Source organism: Lactuca saligna, chromosome 3, assembly GCF_052625555.1.
Source record: "Lactuca saligna cultivar CGN05327 chromosome 3, ASM5262555v1, whole genome shotgun sequence".
Taxonomy (NCBI): Eukaryota; Viridiplantae; Streptophyta; class Magnoliopsida; order Asterales; family Asteraceae; genus Lactuca; species Lactuca saligna.
The window spans coordinates 58,945,736-58,971,795 of NC_136419.1; the positions used below are offsets into that span (position 1 = coordinate 58,945,736).

At 36.9% G+C, this 26,060-nt stretch overlaps 2 protein-coding genes across 2 annotated transcripts; both read left to right on the forward strand.

Annotated features, from left to right (window-relative positions):
- Nucleotides 1-15,214: 15,214 nt before the first annotated feature.
- LOC145035587 (secreted RxLR effector protein 161-like) lies at nt 15,215-15,952 on the forward strand. The gene has a single exon (XM_078984113.1). The coding sequence runs from the start codon at nt 15,215-15,217 to the stop codon at nt 15,950-15,952; it is 738 nt and encodes a 245-aa protein (XP_078840239.1).
- Nucleotides 15,953-23,624: 7,672 nt separating this feature from the next.
- Nucleotides 23,625-25,501, forward strand: LOC145036660 (mannitol dehydrogenase-like). The gene is made up of 5 exons (XM_078985126.1): nt 23,625-23,752; nt 23,959-24,072; nt 24,224-24,737; nt 24,827-24,980; nt 25,122-25,501. Exons 1-5 carry the CDS (start codon nt 23,655-23,657, stop codon nt 25,331-25,333), a joined length of 1,092 nt encoding a protein of 363 aa, XP_078841252.1. The 5' UTR covers nt 23,625-23,654; the 3' UTR covers nt 25,334-25,501.
- The last annotated feature ends 559 nt before the right edge of the window (nt 25,502-26,060 follow it).

A 26,060-nucleotide genomic window follows, 5' to 3' on the forward strand; every position in this document is an offset into this window, starting at 1 on the left:
TCCCCTTTTCTCATAAAACACATAGAAACTTATATTTCTCATTACTTCCAACTCACTCAATTTTTAATTATAAAATATACACAAACTAATAAAAAATCATACAAAACTAATTTACATAATATTAAAAATATATATAAAACCAATTCACAGATTAATTAAAATTAGGGCAGGCCGTCATCTTGGAGGTAGTACCTCTCTGTGCCTATCTGAAAAATGACCACATTGTGCACCCTTAGGATTTATTTGGTTGGTTAAATTGATTTTCAATTTAATCATTTTTATATTATAAATGGACCATAATCAAACCAAATAAATTTTGATGTATTCATTTTGTTTTACGTGTTAAACCAAATAAACATAGTAAAAAAATTAATAAACAAAATAAACTTGACCCTAAAAATCGAGATCGCATCGTCAAACAAAGCCTACACTTTTTCTTCATACTTCCTTATGTTAAGCACTAGGTATGAGACTCATGTATTACATGAGTTTATTTAAAGAAAAAAAAACTAAATATAAAATTCTAAATATTGGAGAAATTTGAATTTATAAGAAAAAGAAGAAAAATATTGAATTATAAAAATTAAAGTGTTTTTTTCTTTCAATTTAAACAAATAATTTAGACAAATAAATAAAGGAAACTAATGATGCTTTAATTTAGTAATTTTGAAATTAAAAGGAAAATTCATTAAGGAAATTAATATAATTTATTATTGCATTTAAAATACTATATAGAATTAATAAAATAGAAAAACCATAAAATGACATGTGGAAAAAAAATTAATTTAAAAGAACCACAAAATGACATTTGACAAATTAAATATGATTCTGCCAAATGACAAAAAAAAAAAAAACCTTAATTTATTAGAGTAGATGTCACTAAGTTTATTTTAGTGAAATGATTAGTACACAATATATTTTCTTCATACACAACAATTGGTTTTTTAAAATATTATACTGTACAATTCTATAATGCATAAATTGATGTGTATGGTAAAAAACTGTTGTGTACTGTTAAATCATAAAAAGTGACCCTCTTGAACTTCAGCTACCATAGCCGTCAACCCCCTGCAGTCAAGCTCCTTCATCAGCAACCACATCTGGAGTCTCTATCTACCACAATCATTTACTAGATTACTTGTCTTTTATTGTAATACTCTCTATTGTCCAGTATGCCTTGCATGGCTACTCTTAGAGATGTAATCTAGTGTACTTCGTGAGTCTCTATAAATAGAACTCATTTCTTATGAATCAACGCAGAGATCTCGTCTTACTCATCTTTAGATCTTAATTATCTTCAAGTTATCTCATATCTTTCTTACTCTTTGAAATCCTCTCGAACCCAACTGTTTAATATCTCTTTTCGGCGCAAGTCATACGTGACTTTATCACTAAGATTGATCTCACTCATTAACTTGGTTTGAATGCATTTCATGTTATGAATCATCTTATGTGTTTACTTGATATATCACATGTTGTCATTTATGTTTCTTTACATTTCCGCAACTAACTATCTAACTTTCTAACATATTAACTTATTATTGTTGAGCTTTTACATCCTTTGAGATTAACTAATTCCACAATCGTACTTGTTCTAACGTTTGTTCAAGTGTGTCTCAAGTTATTTTCTCTCAACAATTGGTATTAGAGCGATAGTGGTTGCTTTTTGAAAACGGAACTCTGATTTTTCAATGGGCCTTCTATACCACTGAAGCACATTCTTAAACAAAAAAAATGGCACAATCACTTTCTCTAAACGTTTCCAACAGTGTTGGTGGTTCACATCGAGCCGCAATACTGGTTGCAAATGAATACCATCACTGGTCTCAAAGAATGGAAAGATATTTAAGGAGACTTGGAAGAGATGTATGACGATCTGTTAAAGAAGGACCACATGTCCCAGTCCTTACACCTATCCAAACTGATGGAGCCACAGCTAGACTAGGAGGAGGTCAACCAGTCATGAACCGTCCCTCCAAGGATGATCTCGATAAAATGGAAAATGATCCTGTTGCTTTTTATGAAATCTCCTGTGGAGTTGCTCCTAACAACTTCCATATTATCATAAATTGCAAATCAGCAAAAGAGATCTGGGAATTTCTCAAGAATCTGTACGAAGGCTCAGAACAAGCACAAGACAAGAAGCTTACAACCTCACTCAATGAGTTCAACAACTTCAAAGCTCATACTGGCGAAAGTTTGGAAGACTCCTTCAAAAGATTCAACCTGATAGTCACCAAGTTATCCAATGCGGGCACCATCCGCAGTAACCATGAAACAAACATTCAGTTTCTTAATGGTTTGGGAGGACATTGGACTACGGCTAAGATGATAGTCCAAGGCGATAGAAAGATTCATTCTTTGTCACTCTACAAGCTCTATGGAGAATTGCAAGCACAAGAATCCACCGTAGTCAAAGACTGTGCTGACTTCGGAGGACCACTTGCTCTCATAGCACAAGCTCCACATAATCAATCTTACACTCCCTCGTATGACACTCCACCGCAGTCATACGAAGCTGATTCAGAGTATGATGACGAAGAAGAATTTCAAAAGGCGATTGCTCCAGTTAGCAAACAATTAGACCGACTACCATATCAGTCTTTTCGCAAAAATCAACAATTCAACAAACCACCTTTCAATCGTAACTTAAAACCACAAAACAATCACTATCATTATCGTAAAAGTTCTCATCCACCACTGCAATCTCACAATACTCAACCAAAGGAAGCACCACAATCTACTCAAACCACTAACTCCGGTACTCCCTCAAAAGACAAGACTGATGTTGTAGTTTGCCACAAATGCAACAAAGAGAATCACTTTGCAAGATATTGTAAGGCCAATGTAGTAAAAGACAGATCATTCGACCTTAGAATGGCTCAAGAGTTGGAAGAAAAAGAAAAGGTAAGGGCATACGTAGCCCATATCAAAAGAGACCATCAAGTTTGGTCATCCGGAGACGAAGATGAAGCCATCAGCAGTGTCCAAGGTAAAGGGAAAATCTACATGCTGGCAACTGCGGATGATGATGGGTCTACAAAGTTGGACAAAAACTACTACTACATGGCAAAGGATGGAACTCTAAGCATCGTCGAATAGGTAAAACTCATGATCCAAACTCTAAACTATAGCATGCATGATTGTCAACCTTACATAGATGATCTTAACGACACATGTGCTACCGTCCTTACAGACTATAACAAAGCCTTAGATGAGAAGAACATTGCATCCCAGGAGATGTTTGATGTGAGAGGACGACTGGATAACAAAAGACTCAAAATGCCAATGTTAGAAAGAGATTTAGAGCTAGAAAAAGATGCAAGAATGTTGAGTGAAACCCAATTAGAGATAGCTTTGAACCAGAGAGATTTAACTCAGAGTGAAATTGTACGCTTAAACCTTTGAATCAAAAAATTGTTTAGTGAAAGTGAAGCTATTGAGAATTTGGTAAATAATGGAATCGTGGACAACACATATAATTGGGGTTGGTTAAATGGATATCCTACCGCAATGGATTCCTCACCCTGGTTCAACAAAGACAGACTGTATGTCCCTCCATACCGAGAATTTCATTTCCCAGTCAATGACAAGACCTTTCCCGAAGATATCAAAACTCACTTCGGTAGACTGCATAATCTAAGCAACAATTGTATCATTGAGGAAATTGTGCCTGAGGTTTCGGGTCACACATGTGATCAAATTCCTATATGTGGCTCTACATACCTAAATTCTCAAAACTCATCCGTAGTTGATGAAGAAATTGTCATTGAGGAAACTGAAGCCTCGAAAGACTTTACATCTCTGTCCTCAGACTGCAGTGTCCCACACTGTAGTCAAAAGTCCCACAAAAGTCCCACTGAAGTCCCAACTAAGACTTACTCTACGGTAGTCAAGTCATCCTTACCGCAGTCTTCGAACAAAAGTTCTGCTACTCTTCAAACAATTCATCATGAATTACCCATAAAAAACTTTGAAGTGGGTTAATGCTCTCAAATCCCTGAATCTTCAAGTTCAGATTACTCAAGCCCATGATTTCACAAAATTTCAAAGGGTTCTAGGAAACCGCAGTTGAATAACAGAGACTACGGTTCACCAAAATCCTTAGCTAAAAAGGCTTTCAAAGAGGAAATTCGCTCCCGAGGCACAAATAGACAAATTTTTTCAAAAGACAAAAAACTCTACCATCAAGAAAACATCCAATAAGGAATGTACAGTTTCAACAGTCATTCCTAATTCATCCCACACAACCCAAAAAAAGTGTAAAGTCTTTTCGAAACAATGGTTTTCAAATATATTCCTCAGATGATCCGAAATGGAAAGGTATTTTACCCACTTCTACACATTTAAAGTCACATCAAAATTTTAACAAGTGGAAGGGTATTCTACCAAATCCAACAAAAAGGACACAAAGATCTCCACGTGCTAAACCTTTTTCAAAATAAATTTTCAGAAACTAAACAGCACCCATGTCAGATCCTTCAACCTCGGACTAGTCACAAGCCAAACAAATCATCCTTTAGACCGTTGACCACACGTGGTGTCAGAACAAAAGATAAAATCTTAACCTGTGAATGTCAGTGTAGTTGCCAAAAAGATTCATCCTATGTCAAATCTAGTTGGAATCAGAAACCTCGTAACTTTTCAAAAACACACAACACTCTAAAACTACACAAACACCCAGGACTAGGATTTAAAGTTGACACAAAACCTATCCCTGCAACCTCGGTCCATGCATTATTCAGAAACTCATCTATTATTCCAGGCTCCAAACTAGTTTTGATCCCTAAACTAACAGTGTAATTCTCAGGCTTTGTGCAAGGAGGAACAAGAAGATGAATGGTTAATCGACAGTGTGTGCTCTTTGCACGTGACCGGAATGTTAGAATACCTTCGGGATTTCAGGCCAATTTGCAACGGTGGAAATGTTACATTCGGCAACAATGCAAATGGAATCATCCGAGGTTATGGTGTACTCACTACGGGGAACTTCTCTATTCAAAAGGTTGCTTATGTAGAAAGCCTTAAACACAATCTCATCAGTGTTGGCCAACTATGTAAGGCAGGTCATCGAGTTGAATTTGATGATAAATTTTGTTATGTAATGACAAGTGATAGGAGCACATGTTTGATCAAGTCTCGATCCGAGGGTACCATGTATCCTCTGGATGTCTCTCTGATCATAGGAAAACCGCAGTTGTGTTTCCTTTCCAAAGTTGTATTTGAAGTCAGCTGGCTATGGCACCGCAAGCTAGCTCATCTCAACTTCAGATACATCAACAATTTAGTCACTGGAGAACTAGTCAGAGGACTCCCTATTCTCAAGTTCAACAATGATACTCTTTGTCCTGCATGTGAATGTGGTAAGCAATCTAACGCAAGTCACCCCATGGTAATTGACTCTTCAATTTCTGAACCACTTGAGCTCCTGCACATTGATCTCTACGGTCCATCAACCGTAGCCAGTCTCCATCACAAAAAGTACATATTGGTTATAGTAGATGACTTCACACGCTTCACATGGGGTTTCTTCCTCAGACTCAAGTCAGAAACACCGCAAGTTCTCATCAACTTCATCAAGGAAATAAAACTTCAGATCAAGCTGCCAGTAAGACGTATCCGCAGTGAATATGGAACCGAGTTCACTAATCATCCTCTCAACAGTTTCTTGGTGTCCAAAGGCATCACTCACAACTTTTCAGCGCCTTATACACCACAACAAAATGGAGTAGTAGATATAAGGAACCGCACTCTAGTCGAAGCAGCCAGATCCATGCTCATCTGTGCACACCTTCCACTCTACTTCTGGGCTGAAGCAGTAACAACCTCATGCTTTGTACAAAACTGAAGCATTGTGTGCAAATGTTTCAATAAAACACCATATGAGGGCCTTAACAACCGCAAACGAAATGTTCGATTCTATCATATCTTTGGGTGTAGATGTTTTGTGATCAGCAACAAAGATCAGCTTAACAAATTTGCACCGAAGTCTGATGAAGGCATCTTTCTTGGCTACTCTATGAACAAGGTGTTGGATTAATGTGTAAGTCCATAACTATAATTGGTAAGACTTGACCCGACCCGGCATGTTCCATTTGGGTTGCATGGCATCATGCATTTGGATAGACTAAAATGAGAGAAATAACACTTAAGGTTTGTTAATATATTATAAGTTCTAATATATTAATAAGGTTATTTAATTAGTATTGATCAAGAATTAATTTGGAATTAATTAAGTGATCAAAAGGAGACTAATTAAATATATGGGTTGATTTTGTAAATCATTCATTCTTATATATGTGGGCTTGTGATCCAAGATTCCTTATGTTGGACTAAGTCCATGGGGTGACCCATGGATGCTCCATGGAGGTTAAAATCCATGGAGCATACGGAATGGGTAAAGTCATCAGTTACATGGTGTAACCCTAATAGCCACCATATAAAAGAATCCCATGGCCCAAGAAATCGTGCACTATGTGTGAGTGTGAGGGCTAGACGATTTCAAGGAGTGTTCAAGTTTCTCTCAACTTATTCCAATTGTATTTGGTGTTGTGTGAACCATTTGAGGTGTCACACTTGGGGCACTTGGCACTCAAGCTTCATGAAGAGTTTCTACATCAAAGAGGTATGTATTCTATCTTGTTATATTCATTGTTTTGTATGCTAGATTAGGATAATACCTTGGAAGTTCATATTTGCATGTATAATAGAGAAAACATAGATCCAAGGTATTTAGGGTTGCATGTACACTTAGGAGTGTTAGAATGCTCAAAACCCAACAGTGGTATCAGAGCCACGGGTTGTTTTCTGTTTTATTGATGCAAATATGTTATTTTCAAAGTTGAAAAAAAAAAGAAAAAAAACATGAAGTTTGTCAAATTTTAAGATAATTACTTGTTCTTGTGAAAAACTAATTATTTGTAAAATTTGAATAATTTGCTATATGAGTTGAATTAGGTCAAATTTAGTAAAAGATAAAATAATATGATTATTTTATTAGTTTTAAAAGTTTGATCTAAAGAGTTTTATTTTTTGAAACCTCCATAAGTTATGGATATGAAAAGGTTTTAAAAAAATATTGATTCAAAGTTTTTATGGAGTTACAAAATTTGGTGTTAATGTTTTAAAGAATTCCATAAATTAAGAATAAGTTATGGATCACCAAAAGTTTTTTGTGTTACCTTGTTTTATGAGTGAATTTAGATTAATGAAAAAAATTATGTGATAGTTGGTTTTAATCCAAAAGAAGTTTATAAAATTTGTTTATGTAACTTAAAAGTCACATTTATGAATCTTAAAACTCATAAAAGTTAACATAGGTTACAAAAATGAAGAGTCGTGTTTTCATTGAATGCTTTGATGACTCCATAACTTGTCCTCAAGTTATCGAGGTTCAAGAGTCACTTCATTAAATCATTAAAATGTGCAACCTTAATTAATTCCATATGTTACAAATAAAGAAAAAGTTACATTCTTTTATTAGTTTAAAGTCTTCCATAACTTGTCCTCAAGTTATGGAACTTGAAGAGTTTTTCGATTAAAACTACTTTAAACACATAAGTTATGGAATTAATTAGTTTTGAATATTTTCAAAACATGCCCTCAAGTTTTGGAATTTGAAAACTTTTCTCTTATGAATACTTTAATTCCAAGTTAGCCCTTTAGAATTTTAAAAGTTAAAATTCAACCCTTATACTTTATAATATTATAAGTTAATAATATTTATATATATGTATAAGAGTAAAGTCAGTCTTACCGTTAGTAGGCTTCATTATCGAAGCCGGTCTATAAGGGGGGTATAAGGTTATTGCCTATAAAATGGCAGTTTAATGGGTGTCCACTCTCACCCACCGCTTCCTTGACTGGTGGAGGGTCGTTAGCCGAACGGGTAGGACTAGGACTATAATTCTCCCTTCATTAAAAGTATTAATGATAAATACTAAGTAACTAAACTTTTTATAAATACCTAATCTTAGTTACATAGGAAAATATAAATAAGGTGCTAATCCATGAAATTACACTTTGCACTTTGTTTAAGTTGGTTAGTGGAGCGTGTGTGGTTAACTGGCATACTAACCTGGACTTAACAAGGTAGGCAAAGGGTAACTTAATATTTATCATAGTATCGGTGGAGCGTGTGTGGTTAACGAACACATCGATTAAGGGGAAAATATTAAGGGTACCCAATATATTTGCATGGTTACTTCACACCTTGTTTTGTGATCCTCGGCATCCTAGTCACAAAACCTGAAGGGCACACTCGAGATTGAAACATGCCATTGAAAAGTTCAATGAATCTCAAAGATCTAGGAGTTTCAAAACCAATTAAAACCTAATAATACATTTAGTTTATCTTGGTGGAAATTGGTGAATCGTCATTCACCTACCTTCAAATATTTTATAGCTTGGATTACGACATCCCTCTTCTAAGTTATAAAAGTAATGTGTTGGGTCCTAGCCTTAATATTTCATATTGGGTGTCATATTAAGGACTTTAAATCAACTATTTTGAATATCTCCCAAAAGATGTCTGGTTTAGACATTTATGATCTTCCCAAATCTCTTGAAACAAGCTTTCCTAAATGAAGATGATGTCCCATGGAAATCATACTTCTTTCACCTCCTCCAATTATTCTCCCTAACCCACAAGTTCTTGAAAAGTTTAAGGTCACTCAAACCCTATTGGCAAGCAAAGGTGTATGTGTGATCACATGTTGGAGATGTAGTTACATATTGACAAGTCGGGAGAGTTGGGTGTCAAAGTCTTGTGAAAGTTGGTGGTTCAATCACTTTCAAAGTCACATAGTGAGTTCCTTTGGGACTCCTATGAAACAGACTATGAAAAGACCCTTAATGATCTTATCTGTTTGCTAAGATCAACTTCCTAAAACTTGTGGACATTAACAATAATGACATTGGATATCCAGTAAAGCTCTCTCTTCCCAATGGAAAGGGATCGGCCATAGTCAACTCGGTTGACCAAATGGTAAAGAGAGAGGCTAAGTCTGAGATACTCCCACTATCAATGGTCCATAGGTAACTATTGCCAAAGGAAGGGGCATTGGTTGCGAAGCTGCCAAATTTACCTAAGGATGTTAAAGTCAATAAGTTTGGCTCTACTTCAGGTAAAGTCAATTGTCTAACTCTATTAAGTACATGCTCGCGAAGATGGATTTCAATCGCATGGTTCGGTGATCAGAATTTTGGGCTATTACTTAAGAGTTATGATATTTATATTGCTTAGGAATAGATAACAACAAGGTTTTCATATGGATTGTAAGGATAAGTTTTTCCGCAAAGTTTTAAAATAAAAGAAAAAGGTTTTGATTTTATTTATTTTAAGTATCCTTACAATGACATTTGTGAAACGTTGTTGCTTATAAGATTCCACTGATAACAATATTGGAAAAATGGATTTGATTCTTTCGGTTGTGGTAGTCTATAATATTACCAAATAAGGAAAGATTCTCATCACCCAAGGTTCAATTGGACCGAAACTTGGAATCATGCAAGTTGTATAGTATGATGAATGAGAACTTTCAGCTTTGAAAATTAAGACCAATTCCTTATGTGAATAAGGAAAGGACTAAGGGATTGAGTACACATTCTTGTGCACTGGTTAAGTCCACCACAAAAGATCAAGAAGACTATTCGTCATGATTTACTTAAGTTCAGTAAATATGGTTATAATTATAAGTTTAAGTATAAGTCTGTAGCATTGGAGAAGTTTCAATGTGAGACAGAACGAATAAGAAGAATCAAAGTATGGCAGAAAGATAAAAGTCTCTCAAGTCTGAAAAGATGGGAGAGTACTTTAGTATCATGTTATATGATCATCTTAATGATTTAGAGACCTTATCACAATTCATCCTCTAAGTGCATTCTGATAGTTAAGAAGAGGAGTTATGACAAGTCTTAGAGTTATACTCTAAAATTATAACTTGAGTGACATGTCTTAAAGAAGGTTTAAAACACTTGTCAAATGTAAGAGTAAAAGTTTTCTACTCCTGTACATTTGAAATTGGTAAGTTGTGATGTTTTGGATAAAACAAGACCAACTAAGGCCAATTGTGTGAAGTGTTTGTCTTTATTAGAATCCACACTATCTCTTGAATATTTGACAAGAGAGTCTTATATGTCAAGAGGACAGTGGGAGTCTTAATGCTCTTGAAAATTTCAAGACATAATCAAGAATAAAACCTAAAATCCTTCACTAGCACACGACTTGAGGTTTATAACCTATCATGTTAAAATTTTTGTGCCTATTCAAGTTGGATTTGCATAGGAATTCTGAGAGTTCTCAATTGGTTGCACAACAACTTGGAAGCAATGGCAGGCCCTTGAGCTGCCAGATGGCAAGAATTTAAGATTACACAAGTTTAATCAATATGAGTTTGGATTTGTCACTAACCTTGTCTTGTGATTATGGTTATGACAAATTCACATGGATAAGAACACATACACTATTAAATCTAAGTGTCATAAGGTTTCTCTCCGATTCATGAAAATGATGGTGAGGAAACACTTTCACTAAGTAGATTTTAGCTAGATAGCAATTGTGATATTTACATTCTCAAAGTCGTTAGTGTAGCATGTGTGGTTTACCGGTACACTAACATGGACTTGTGAGAAGTGGAAAATGTCTAAACAATTGAGACTATGATTACGACATCCCTTTTCATACTTCTAAAATTTTGTTTAGACACACATGTGAGCTATCTAAGAGAGGTGTATGATTTTGATAAAGTTTTATCAAAACAATCTAGTATCAGAAATCTGAACTTTGGTAAGAAAGTCAATAAAGTATTGATTTCTAGAAGTCCAGCTGATTTCTGAGTACATGTCAAAGCTAGTGGAAGCATAAGTGTTATGCTAATAATCATCATGTTAGTGGGACCATGATAATTATGATAAAAGTTGCAAGTTAGCAATGTTAATTATAGAAAACAAAAGTTTCAATTGGGAAAGAATTGTTTTGCTATAATTAAGGGAGATGAAATTATACTTCATCTCAAATCTAAAAGCTTAGATTGAGGTTTTAATCATATTTACTCAAAGAAATATATATGAATTTCATGTTGGAATGGCTCAACATAAGGAAATTCTATATATGGGTCCATTATTTGCGTTATAAAATTCGATTATGATTACGACATCCCTTTTCATAATCTGAATTATGTGAACTTGGCAAATTGAAATGGAAGTATTATAGCAAAAGACTGGTTTAGTATTTATGTGTGACATCATGAATCGTGTCCCATATGCTTCGGATATAGGATCGATTACATGTGCTATATTCATCCATTCTAAAATTTTCCAAATGCATGGGACATTAAGAAGGGAAAAGTTCTAGAATTGGATATGACTAAAAGGATTAAACAATTTTCAAGGACAATCTAAGGTTTACCAAAGATTGGTTGCTCAAGGACAGTTGGAAGTATAATGATAATTCTGGAAGGACCATATTGACATAATCTGTAAGGAGGCAACTCTTGTTCAGAAGTGATAGTCAAAATGGAATATGGAAATGTTTCAAAGTTAGAAATTATTCAATCTGTGTAAGATTAGGAAACTTAATGCAAGAAGGATGTTTCCAAGGAGTTGATCTCCTTTGGAATGCTCTGTAGTGTTTATTGTCAAGTCTTTGCGACTTTATGCATAATCATTACAAGAGGATCTATGCATATAAGTTTAGAATCTAACAGATTTCAATAAATGGCATGAATTTGGAATTCTTGCATTTGCAGTAAGTATTTGGGACTATGAAAAGAGGATCATTGGAGTTATATTCAATTGATCTAATTCAAAAAGTAAAGATCATAGACAAACATAGTATGCATACTTGGTGTGTGCCATGACTAGTGTTTAGAAAACATAGTGTACATGCTCGGAGCATGGGACAACTAGTGTTTTAATTCAAGAATAAAGTTGATAGCTGAAACAGTATATAATGAATAATATGTAATCATATGGTGATAAATAAAAGGTGTTTTATTTATGTTCATAGGTTTTGATACCATATTGGATTCGATTATTATTGTGTTTCATTTTTGCATGTTTTAACTTCCAGAATAACTAGGTCATTGTTCTGGATGACTAAGTTATTCAAACCATCCACAGCCGGTCATATGTTGGAAGTAGATATGAATTAAGACTATTATGGGTTGGCTTGTAGAGGTCTAAGATGTTGGACAAAGGGTTACAACACTCATGAGTGCTCATACGTTCTGAGTATTCGATTCAAACCGCGCTCATTGAAATCACTTCATGGATTTTATCACGAGTGATCATGAGATGATAATATCTTATATTCTTCAAACCTAGAGATATGAGTTGTTACTATGAGTTGGTTGTACATTGATTGCACGAAAACGCATTCGGTAACTCGGTGTTATAAAACGTGCCTTTGTGTATGATTCAACAAGTAGTAGAACAAGCCATATGAGTCGAAGTTTATCCATTCCTTTTACCTTCAGGATAAAAGCGATATCTGTGGGCCCCTCGATGATTTGATGATGACAAATGGAAGTGCTCGGCCGGGCCAGGACTGATTTGATTTGTTCAATTAGTCAGTCGTCATAAATCGGAAATCGGGAAACAACAAATGGACAAAGATAATGATTATAATCCATGTCTCAGTCCATATGATATCTAGAATGGAGGAATATATGATCCCTTATCTAATGGACAAGTCATTGACAAAGGTCAGAGTTCATCTACAAGGTCATAGTTCGATAGAAGCTTTTGAGAGCTACGATTGCCAGTCAGTTCTTGAAGTCATACGCAATAATAGTTTTAGACTTATCCAAGTGAGAGACTGTTGGATTAATGTCTAAGTCCATAACTATAATTGGTAAGACTTGACCCGACCCGACATGGTCCATTTGGGTTGCATGGAATCATGCATTTGGATAGACTAAAACGAGAGAAATAACACTTAAGGTTTGTTAATATATTATAAGTTCTAATATATTAATAAGGTTATTTAATTAGTATTGATCAAGAATTAATTTGGAATTAATTAAGTGATCAAAAGCAGACTAATTAAATATATGGGTTGATTGTGTAAATTATTCATTCTTATATATATGGGCTTGTGATCCAAGATTCCTTATGTTGGACTAAGTCCATGGGGTGAACCATGGATGCTCCATGGAGGTTAAAATCCATGGAGCATAAGGAATGGGTAAAGTCATGAGTTACATGGTGTAACCCAAATAGCCACCCTATAAAAGAATCCCATGGCCCAAGAAATCGTGCACTATGTGTGAGTGTGAGGGCTAGACGATTTCAAGGATTGTTCAAGTTTCTGTCAAGTTATTCCAATTGTATTTGGTGTTGTGTGAACCATTTGAGGTGTCACACTTGGGGCACTAGGCAGTCAAGCTTCATGAAGACTTTCTACATCAAAGAGGTATGTATTCTATCTTGTTATATTCATTGTTTTGTATGCTAGATTAGGATAATACCTTGGAAGTTCATATTTGCATGTATAATAGAGAAAACATAGATCCAAGGTATTTAGGGTTGCATGTACACTTAGGAGTGTTAGAATGCTCAAAACCCAACACAAGGTTGCTTATCGAGTTCTCATTAGACGTACAAGGCTAATCATTAAAAGCTTCGACGTGAAATTTGATGATACTCACATCCACAACGCCCTCCATCCACTGAAACCACCGTAATAATGGAAAGCGATATTCCTGCCTCTTCAGGTCCTTTGAATCTAGTTGAAGTCAATTATGACGATCTTTACAACCCTGTTGAAACGGAGAAACTATCCGAAGTTCTTGTGTCACCGACCGCTCAAAAACAACACGCTGATGTTTCAGGTCCATCTCTATCCGAAGTAGCATCTCTCAATACTTTCACCTCTCCAGTTGAGGGGGAAAGCTCTACTCCAGAGCAAGCAACAACCATCGAGGTTCCAGTACTTGATGATGCTCAAGTTCCTATCCACAGAGAATCATTACCATCAAACGTATCTTCGGATTTGGATGATGAACTCATAGAGAACATTGATAAAAGAACCAATTTAAGGATTATCACTCTCCCATCTACAGTCCAGGGGGAACCTTCTCAGGTTCCAGAGGAACTCCCATCAGCAATCCCGGGGGAACCTCTCCAAACTGCTCACGAAAATTCCATTCTCGTTCCAACAAGCCAAGATGATACCGCAGGATGTTCTCAAATCCAGGGGGAACTGCCATCCCCAACCGAAGAAACTTATGATATTGAAGACATTCCCTCTACCACAGCTGGTGCTCATCTACAACCCCGTCTACACGTATGGACGAAGGACCACCCACCAGGTCAAATCATTGGCAACCTATCCGCAGGTATCCAGACTCGATATGCCAAGGACTTATCTGATCATTGTCACTACGCAACATTTATGTCCTCAGTCGAGCCTCGAACGATCAAATAATCATTACTAGAACCTGGTTGGATATCCACAATGCAAGAAGAGCTAGAAGAATTCAAAAGAAACAAAGTGTGGAAGCTCATCCTGAAGCCACACAGTCACACCATTGTCGGTACTAGATGGGTATTCAAAAACAAGTTGGATGAATCTGGTGCGGTAGTCAGAAACAAGGCAAGGCTAGTTGCAAAGGGCTACAGTCAACTTGACGGTGTTGACTATGATGAAACGTATGCTCCGGTGGCACGAATGGAAGCCATCCGAATCTTCTTAGCATACGCAGCCCAAAAAAACGTCAAGGTACACCAAATGGACATTAAGAGTGCATTTCTCAATGGAGAATTAAAAGAAGAGGTTTATCTTCAGCAACCTCCAGGCTTTAAAAGTATTGAATTCCCTGACCACTACTACAAACTTGAAAAAGCAGTTTATGGTCTGAAACAAGCCCCAATAGCTTGGTATGAGACTCTTTATGAATTTCTAGTCTCTTCAGGTTACAAAAGAGGAGTGATTGATCCTACTTTATTTAGAAAAGCAAATGATGACCACCTTATGCTTGTATAAATATATGTGGATGATATCATCTTCGGATCAACTGATCAAGGAATGGTGGATGAATTTGCTAAGCTCATGACCAACAAATTCGAAATGAGCATGAATAGAGAGATTAACTTCTTTCTAGGACTTCAAGTGAAAGAAGTTCCACAAGGGATATTCATTCATCAAGAGAAATACACCACTGAACTGTTGAAGAAATATTCTATGGACAACTGTTCTTCGGCTAAGGTCCCCATGGCCTTCGGATATAAGATCTCTGCTGATCCCTTAGGTGAATCTGTGGATCACAAGACTTATAGAGGTATCATAAGTTCTTTGATGTACCTCACCACAAGCCGAACAAACATTGTATTTTCAACTGGTGTATGTGCAAGGTATCAGGCTGACCCAAAAGTTTCACATATGACCGCAGCCAAACAAATTTTTCGGTACCTAAAAGGAAGCAAATCTCTTGGTCTATGGTACCCCACAGGCAAAGACTTCAGTCTTCAAGCTTTCACAGATGGAGATCATACCGGATGCAAACTTGATCGAAAAAGCACCTCAGGTGGATGTCAATTTTTAGGTGGAAGACTAGTCAGCTGGTCATCAAGGAAACAAACTTGTGTATCATTGTCTACCGCAGAAGCCGAATATGTGGCCGCAGCCAGCTGCTGTTCACAAGTTCTATGGATGAAAACACAACTGTTAAACTACGGATACAAAATGATGCAGATACCAATCTACTGTGACTCTGAAAGTGCCTTAGCAATTTCTCATAATCCTATTCAGCACTCCAAGATGAAGCATATTAAACTAAGGTATCACTTCATCAAATACCACATCCTGAAAGGTAACATTGAACTCATCTTTGTTCCTACTCATGAAGAGATTGTTGATGTATTTACAAAGGCACTTGACTCTACCAAACTCAACGCGTTCTTACAAATGTTAGGAATGATGAATCCGGACCCTCAATTCTTCTTGAATTGATAAGTACCGCAGACCATCCTTGGTCTCCATTGCGGTCCTAACTGAAAGCTACTTATAATAAATAGTTTTGGTATATCCTGTGTACCACAGTCTATGTACCACAACCTTATATTATATTTACCTTTCACTGGTCCTTCTTGTTTGCTATTACTAACTTATTGTACAAGTTCTCTCCTCAGTTTCTTCAATTGCAGTCATATATCTACTCATCCACAATGGCAAAGGATCCATCCGCAATGATGTGTCCATCCGCAATCACATTAACTGATTTTCAGACTGTTACATTCTTTTGAAAACAAAAAAAAACATGGTGTGCTATTTAATGATCCTTCATTAAATGAAACATTAAATAAAAATATTCCTTGAGAAACTTTCTCATTCTCTATTTCTACAAACCTTGTGTCAGACCTATTTTAGGTATGATGACAAAAAGAACGTTTTTCCATATACACATCCTTAATCTGTGTTTTCCTTATACCCAACACGTCCCATTCATTGCAACTTCTTTTCCCCTCACCACACGATCACCTGACGTATCAATGTACGTCTGATTTTTCATTAAATGCAAACCTTTTTTATAAATCTCAAAACCTTTTTGAAACTGTTTCATATTATGTGGCTGAGATTTAATTTTCAATTCAAAAGATTCCTCCCCAAAAGACCTTACATTATCCTTTCTTTTACCTAGGGTAAAATCCAGTTACTGTTCAAATTCGTTCCTATATAAACCCTTCTTCTTCCCCAAAACCATATTACGCTCTCTGAACATTAAATCTTCTTCGAAGTGCTCTGTTTTCTACTCTTTCTCTCAAGCTCCTACAATGGTGAAATCTGGTGTATCCAAGAAACAATCCAAGGCATCTGGATCAGTGAATCCTATCGGTTTAGACTCTCCCATGATTGCTTCAAGCAACTTCCGAGCAGCGTTCGGAGATCATTCATCCTACAATGCTCCAATCAAGCTGATGATCATGTTTCTGAAGAATCATCCCCTGTTTGGCCCCTTTGATGCCTTCAAAGATGTTGTCCCAATCTCAACCCTTTTCAAATGTGCCTTCTCAGCCTATCGCCCAGTCGAAAACCCACAATAAGTTCATCTTAACCTGGTAAAACGATTCTTTGGTCATTTTGTCCAAAGAAAAGTTTCTTTCTGCCATTAACCTCCTTGTTCATCCCTCTATCCAGATTTTCACCCCATCCATAGCGGATGTTAATTCTGCACTTTACCAAATAGGCTATCAGAAAAAGATTAAAGCAATTGGTGAATTCAAGAAAAACCAACTTTCTGCGGTCTGGCAATTTGTTTGCCACTTTGTTATCCGCAGTATATTCGGCGGAATCGGAGGCACAGACAATATGGGACTCAAACTGCTAGAGCTAGTGTGGAGTATCTTCACAGGTCATGACGTGAACTATAGGAAAATCCTATGGGACGACTTCCTTCAATACATTCCTAAGGAGAGCCCAAGGGAGAACCCAACTGAACTCCTATTTGCAAGGTTTTGGTCCCTCTGCATTTCAGACCTTCATGCGGATGCGGGGATCGACATGGGCATTGACATCAATTTCTTTGTCACCAAGGATCTCGAAAGGTACAATCATTCATCTGATCAATCTATTTTTGGACCAATTTGAAGACTTCCTACCCACATTCTTTCTACCCTCGGTCTTGAGACTGCTGATGTCTCAGATCACATTAAGGCTACGGAAGGTATTGACCCATACCTTCCTACCCCACGTTTTCAAAACCCACCCGCAATCATTAACCCAGAAGGCACCACAGTCCCTTCTTCCACTACTCTCTCCAATCTTTCTCAAAGAAGAAAGAAATTGGCCTCCAAGAAGAAACAAGGAACTCCTAAAAAGGATGCTTCCAAGCCCTCCAAGAAGAGAAAAACTCCAACAATGATCACTATCGTCGAACCAAGCAGACATGTGTCCAGCAGTGATTCTGTTGAGGATGATCAACCCATTGCAATCCTCAAGAAATGCAAAATTGATCCCACTAGCCAAATACATGATCGGACTGATACCTCAGCCTCTCAACAGGCTCCGGTAGTCCTTGGGGTGGCCGCACACCTATTGAACACCACCATAGAATACCACTCAAGCTCAGAAAGTGAGTCTGATTCACCACATTGTGGAGATCCCCCCCCCCCCCCAGTTGTTTCGCCCATGCCAGAACTGATCCGAGGCCAAAATTGACTACGGGTCAAGGAGACCAAGAAAGCTCAGGAAATCCTACTCTGCTTACATCTGTAACAGGTGGTTTAGGCACAGTGAGCACAAATGTGCAAGGATCTGTGGACCCGAAGGACACTTCGGTGCGATACAAAGGATTTGAGGGTGAAGACTCTAATGATTCTTGGGTGAACTACAATCCAATATCTGAAGTCGAGATTCAGAAATATTCCGCTTTCCATAGGGCATTCCAAGCACACAAAGATCAACAAATCAAGCAACAGAAGCAGAAGGAACAAGAAATCCAAGCTATGGCTAAGTATTGGGCAGATGCCATTAACAATGCCAATACCATAGCCACCATATTAAAAGTTCAAGACTGGATGTCTGAGATGGTCGAAACTCTTCACAAGGCTCAAGAAGCAACTGCTGATCAAAATGATTCCAAAGTTCCTCCCACTCCCACTGTCCAAGAATCACAAGATGACAAAACCGCAATAGAAGTGAGCTCTGCTCCCACCTTTGGTTTTGATAATGTTGATTTACAAGAGGTAAACAAACCCTCTCCCTCTGATGATGATCTTATGATGTTTGATGAAGAAGAAGAATCCAGTTGCTCTCATCATTCAACTTCAAAGCCCAAAGAGAAGATGAAAAAGAAGAAGAATGTTGTCACTCGGAAAGAATTTTTGAGCCTACAAGCAAAGGTTGATCAAATCCTTGTTGCGGTCAAGCCAAATCAACCGCAACCAGAAGACACCCCCGGACCACAGTCATTGATTGAACTGATAGAGTGCTTGGAAACTCGTGAGAGATTGGCTGCTGAGCGTATCCCCCTCAAATTAGAAATGGGGATCCGGTCCCTTGACAACAATAGACAAGCAGATCACAAGAACTTCATGGCTGCTGCGGAACGTCTCATCTCTAAGGTAACCGCAATCAAGAAAGACCTTCAAGCAGCCATTACGGATCAAGCCTCCCAATCTCAAAAGCTGATTGCTGAGACTCACACTGCCTATGAGTCCACGATCTCAGTCCTTCAAGCTACAATCAACCGCCTACAACGATCTCTGTCCACAAATTTCCATGGTCTTGAAATCCTTCAACTTACCAAGGAAATTCACTGGCTGCTCTTCAACTCCACCATCCCCAACAATGAACAATTAGCAGATGCCCTCAAAGCTCAATTTCAAGAAGTTTTTGCCAAAGTTGATGGCCTTCGACAATGGCTTGAGGAGGCTCCGGGTTTGAACTCCTCAAGAGGGGGAAGTGAAGAAGAAGTCCATCACTCCAATCACTCCATCTCACAACATCAAAGTCCCCCCATCACTACAGAAAAAATTCCTTCACCGCAACCATCTCATCGTACCCCACCTTATAACCCTCCACCGCAAGAAGAAATATTTCCTGAAAGACCCGAGACTCCCCCTCACTTCAAAAATCTTGCGGAGCACATGTCCTCCCCAAGTTCAAATGACTCTCCTGTAACGAAGCAAAAGAAATCTGACTAGAAAACAGCTAAGCTTGTAGAGCTCATTTGGAGAGAATGCGATTTTGACACTGTGATGGATGAATCCCTAATAAACTCTTGGATCAATCCTCACCGCAAGCTCTTGGATGATGATTACACACCTCATCTCACTTATGTTGAACCCCTTCGGATGGCTACTGGGATTTCCCAATCTCTCCGAATGCCAGATAATTCACAGTATTTGAGCAATTCGACAGCAACCTTCCAGACCTCAAAAGACTGCCAATGGAATTTGAGAGACTTAGTCTTTTTTATGCTAAGCATGCCTCTCCTATTGAGAATATATGGTCTAACGATAGACCATCCGCAGTCAAGAACTACAAGATTCAGAAGTTCATGAAGGCTGACTTCATCCAGTACACTCTGTCTAGAAGGGAACACGACTATGTCCGCACCCAAGCAGACTTCCCTTGTATGAATCCGAAAGAAGTCTTTCTCATTGCAAAGGTGTTCCAAAACAAGTCGGAGAAGCACCCGAAGACGAAGATTGCGCTTGAAAGGGCTAAAACCTTTTTGAAGGAAACAGTCTGTGATTTTGCTAAACTCGACGCAGACATCTACCCCACCATTGCCAAGAAATTTGATCTACCAACACTCGGCCCTGCACCAATGCCTACTGAAGGCTACGAAGAAAGATCCTTAGGTGCAACCAACTACCCTGAACTCGAAGTCATTTTCAAAAGGAAGATCGATAATGTCAAATACTACTGCAACTTGATATCTGGCGAAATGCAGTTGAAAAATCGAAGCATACTACTGCAGAAGTCAAGTTCGAAATCTTAAGGAGAATCATCTGGTTGGAAAACATCAGGAAGTTTTGGTGGATCCTGAACAAACGTTAAAGAGGTCACTTAGGGGAAATTGTTAAATCATAAAAAGTGACCCTCTTGAACTTTAGCTACCGCAGCTGTCAAGCCCCCGCAGTTAAGCTCCTCCATCAACAACTGCATCTGGATCTCTATCTACCTTGCATGGCTACCCTTAGAGATGTAATCTAGTGTACCTCATGAGTCTCTATAAATAGAACTCATTTCTTATGAATCAACACAAAGATCTCTTCTTACTCATCTTTAGATCTTAATTATCTTCAAGTTATCTCATATCTTTCTTACTCTCTGAAATCCTCTCGAACACAACTGTTTTATATCTCTTTTCGGAGCAAGTCATCCGTGACTTTATCACTAAGATTGATCTCACTCATTAACTTGGTTTGAATGCATTCCATGTTATGAATCATCTTATATGTTTACTTGATATATCACATGCTGTCATTTATGTTTCTTTACATTTCCGCAACTAACTATCTAACTTTCTAACATATTAACTTATTATTATTGTTGAACTTTTAGATCCTTTGAGATTAACTAATTCCGCAATCATACTTGTTTTAACGTTTGTTCAAGTGTGCCTCAAGTTATTTTCTCTCAACACGTACGAATCACTTCCCTTAATTTTAGCACATTATTTTTACTTCTTTCTTCTTCACAACTTTTTTAATTCGTTTCTTAATTTAAATTTATATATAATTTGTTAAAAGATCTAAAAGTTTGTTATTAAAAGAGAGCTACAAAGATTATAACATAGATAAAGATTGGTTTGCAAATCTTTTACATTTATAGAAAGATTTAGAAGTTAAGAAAGTTTCATTAAGTTCAATTATAATTTATAAAAATTGAACATAAAAATAAAGTTAATTTTTAATTCAGTTTAACTAAAATAATACAATTTAATCGAAACGAAACACAAATCAAATAATCCATATTCGATTTAGCCAAATAAAATTAACCGAAAACCAAATAAATCAAATCAAACCTATGTAGCTCTTTGAATAACATTCGATATGATAATCACATATTTGAAAATTATAATATTTAAAAGACAAAACTTCAAAAATGGTCTCTGTGGTTTTTGAAAATATCAAGTTTAGTCTCTAAGTTCAAAAAACCTCACAGATGGTCCCTGTGGTTTCAAAACTTTTAACAAATGGTCATTTTCGCTAACTCCGTTAGCTTTTGACCGTTGACTGAAGAGCATTTCTGTCTTTTCACTATTGTAGGGACCATTTTTGAAGTTTTGCCCTTATTTAAAAAACAAGAAAAAAACTTATTATTTAATATAGAAAAGGTCTCTCTCTCTCTCTCTCTCTCTCTCTCTCATAAAACACACCTCCTCTGGTTCCTCTTTATTTGATCGTAACAAAGAAAAAAAATACTCTTTTGAAGAAAAGCCCTAAACCAATCTAGAACACCATTGTTGGACAGCTTCCAAAAACCATTGAATCGCCACCTCATTTCCAGCCTCCACCACCAGAGAGCATGTTTTGACTCCCACCCCACATATTGATTCATCACAGGTTTATCATCAACAAATTCATTACCATTGTGATTAGAATCAACTGTTGTACAAGTGAGATTGATGCTTTTAAAAAAAAAAGAGTAATTGAATTGATGCTCTAAAGATAGAGAAGAAAAGTTTTTAAGCTAGGTTAACTGATTTCAGGGACCAAAACCTCATGGATTTCGAGCTCCAAAGGTTGGTTGAATCCAAGACGAGTGAAATCGATGTATGTAAACAAGTTGAAGATCTACATGTATGCTTTTCTTTTCACTACAACTATATGTGATTTCTATTGGTTTAGAGTAAAATAATACAAAAATACCCCCTCTCCCCCTTTGATTTTGGGTTTCGGGTATGAATGAGAATAGAATTTAAATAGAACAGAACTTGAACAAGGAAAATGGGAGATTATAATAAGGAAGACGATCTGGTGGTGGATGTCACAGTGATTGTGGAAGCTTCGATGTTATGGAGTAGAGGAATAAGTATGGTATGTGGTGGATGGATGGCGGGAATAGTGATGTAGAAAAACGATGAACGTGATAGGGGGTCGGAGATGAGGAGATGCGATTTGAGCATTGTTTTTCTAATCTCACCAAAACCAAAATCTCTCTAATTTGATGTTGTAGTTGTGCGATGTTGATTATCAGTTTGGGGTTTGATTTTGGTGGTAAGAGTGTGAGTTGAAGAATATGGGATGGTGTAGGTTCTGTGTTTGATTTTATCCAAAACAGATGACGATAATCAATCGTTCTCCTTCTTTTTGTTGTAAACATTTGATAAGCTCGATTGTTCAACTTTCAAATGGTGAAGCTTCATCTGGGTTATTTTATCATTGTATGAAATTTTTTTGATTTATTGGTTTGTAATAAGATAGAATTTCATATGGCAAAATTTAAAATGAACTTTCAGATGATGCTACTTGAGAGAGAGAGAGAGAGAGAGAGAGAGAGAGAGAGAGAGAGAGAGAGAGAGAGAGAGAGAGAGAGAGAGAGAGAGAGAGAGAGCTTTTCTATATTAAATAATATTTTTTTTTTCTTTTTCTTTTAAATAAGGGCAAAACTTCAAAAATGGTCCCTGTAATAATGAAAAGACAGAAATGACATTCACTTAACGGTCAAAAGCTAACGGAGTTAGCGAAAAGGACCATTTGTTAAAAGTTTTGAAACCACAGGGACCACCTGTGAGGTTTTTTTAACTTAAGAACTAAACTTGATATTTTCGAAAACCATCGAAACCATTTTTGAAGTTTGGTATATATACAATCTAAATGATAAGGATAAAGTTATAAACAAATAAACATTCAGAATTTAAAATTTTTAATTATTTCTGGTATCTCATACGTATATAAACTTATATAAGGACACAATTGATAAATCTATGACTGATCAATTGATTCCCCGCCAAACTATGAAAATATAGTGCTTTGCATATATATATTTTATGCAATTAAGCATATAAAATTCGTTAGGTGTATGGTGGCTGTCAATTGCCATGCTCTAACGACTAATCATTGTGATAAATAAATTGGAGACCTGAGAAGTGTTGTCTGAGGTCATCGCTGACGTGTGTTCTAAATTCGTCAAGTATAAATCCCCATACACACTCTCTTCCCTTAAAGAGCATTTATCATATCAATCCAAGCTTCAAAAAATGGCAAAATCACCAGCGACAGAGCATCCCATCAAGGCCCAAGGTTACGCTGCCAAAGACACTTCTGGAACCTTTTTACCTCTCACCTTCTCCCGAAGGTACGCATTCCACAGACCAAAAATGAAGGGATATTTTGTTTATCAGCTTATTTTAATTTTCAAATTCAGCAGATAAGGAGAGTTATTTCTCGTTTTTAGTTGTTAATTTAACTATTGTAAAGTGATGTTATATATGGGTCGTCATTTACGAATATGATCCTCTGCTTTTCTGTTGATCGTGATGATGGTTTATTTATTTGTAACAGAGCCACAGGAGATAAAGACGTGAGATTCAAAGTTTTGTACTGCGGAATCTGCCATTCTGATCTTCATTTTGCCAAGAACGAATGGGGTGTGACTACATATCCAGTAGTTCCGGGGTACAAATTCATATACTACTTGTCTGCTAGCCTTTACTAATCAACACATTTTGTGTTCATGAATTTGGTTCTGTTACAGTGTTAAAGTTAATATTTGAGTATGTGTTTGCATGCATCCATGCATTTGTTGATTTTATAATGACACATGTAGGCATGAGATTGTGGGTGTCGTGACAGAAGTAGGAACCAAAGTAGAGAAATTCAAAGTTGGAGAAACAGTCGGTGTTGGATGCTTGGTGGGATCATGCAGATCATGTCAAAGCTGTTCTAACAATCTTGAACAATACTGCCCTAAGATGATCTTGACCTATGCTGTTCCTTACTTCGATGGCACAATCACATATGGTGGCTACTCGGACCACATGGTTTCTGATGAGCATTTTGTGTTGCATTGGCCAGACAATTTGCCACTTGACTCCGGTGCACCATTGCTATGTGCTGGGATCACAACTTATAGCCCCCTCAGACACTATGGACTAGACAAACGTGGAACCAAGTTGGGAGTGGTTGGTCTTGGTGGGCTTGGTCATGTTGCAGTAAAGATTGCTAAGGCTTTTGGGGCAGAAGTTACTGTTTTCAGTACCACTCCAGAGAAGAAACATGAAGCACTTGATGGACTGAAAGCTGACCATTTCATAGTTAGCAAAGATTTGGAGCAAATGCAGGTAATGACATACCTTTCTTTTATATCCAACTTGGACGACATTATTTGTTTCAATATGCTTAACTTGAGTTTGTTTGATTATGTATGTAGGCTGTTACCGGAACTCTTGATGGTATTTTAGATACTGTTTCTGCATCTCATGCTATTGCACCCTTTCTTAATATTCTTAAAACTGATGGAAAGTTGGTTCTTGTTGGTGTGCCCGAGAAGCCACATGAACTACCGGCATTTCCTTTGATCATAGGTAACTAAATAACTATATGCTTTGATCAACACAATTTCTTTCATTTTTAGATGTATTATGAGTTATGACAATCTTCATAGTCCAATGAGAATTGAAATTTTGCCTATATAAAATTAAGAGTGCTCGTTTAAAATTTTATAGGGAGGAAGATTGTTGGTGGTAGTAACATAGGAGGACTGAAAGAGACACAAGAGATGCTTGATTTCTGTGCGGAGCATGAGATAACAGCAGATATAGAGGTTATCCCCATAGATTATGTGAATACGGCCATGGATCGTCTCTTGAAATCCGATGTTAGATATAGGTTTGTGATCGATGTAGCAAATTCTATCAAAGCTCCACTTGACACATGAGATGCAAAAGGTCTCACTTCACATATGAGATGCAGGGTCCGAGGTCGATGTAGGTTTCAACAGAGGTTGGTTGTATGTTGATAGATTTGTATGGTCAATATTTTGACATATATTAAATCCATAAATTTCAAATACATATAAAAGAGGACTAAATAATTTATTAGCTAATTTGAATGCTTGTGTATTTGTAACGTCCCAAAAATAATATCAAAATTTTTATTTTTAGATTAATAAATCGTTAATACATATCATTTCCATAAAACCAAGATAATCAATATTTATCAAAACATCATCAAATCAGAGTAAATCACAGAATACGGAAACATGTGGTGTATGCTCTACAATCGTTCCGAACTCTTATTTTTGAAATTCTTAGTACCTGAAACATAAACTTGAAACATAAACTGATAACCGTCATCGGGCCTCGCCTGGCATCGAGCTCCGCTTGGTATACAGTTCAGGCCTCGCCCAACATACATGATACATATAACAAATAAACACATACACATTCAATAATCATAGGGATACATAGCATACAACATGGTCATCGGGCCTTGCCCGACAGTGGGCCTCGCCCGGTAATCATACAAATACATAATATATGCAAGAGTCATGCAGACAAGTAGCACACTAACATAACATAATCATTGGCCAGCATTGGTTCATTCAACTCGCTAAATATAGTGAGGAGACTCACCTCGCACTATTGGACCTCATGGAAAGAATC

Excerpts from the sequence above, each read along its gene's own strand:
- LOC145035587 (XM_078984113.1), top strand. The coding sequence starts at position 15,215 with ATGGCCTTCGGATATAAGATCTCTGCTGATCCCTTAGGTGAATCTGTG.
- LOC145036660 (XM_078985126.1), top strand. The coding sequence starts at position 23,655 with ATGGCAAAATCACCAGCGACAGAGCATCCCATCAAGGCCCAAGGTTAC. Across the intron at positions 23,753-23,958 it reads CCTCTCACCTTCTCCCGAAG|AGCCACAGGAGATAAAGACG; the intron begins GTACGCATTCCA and ends TATTTGTAACAG. Across the intron at positions 24,738-24,826 it reads AAGATTTGGAGCAAATGCAG|GCTGTTACCGGAACTCTTGA; the intron begins GTAATGACATAC and ends TTATGTATGTAG.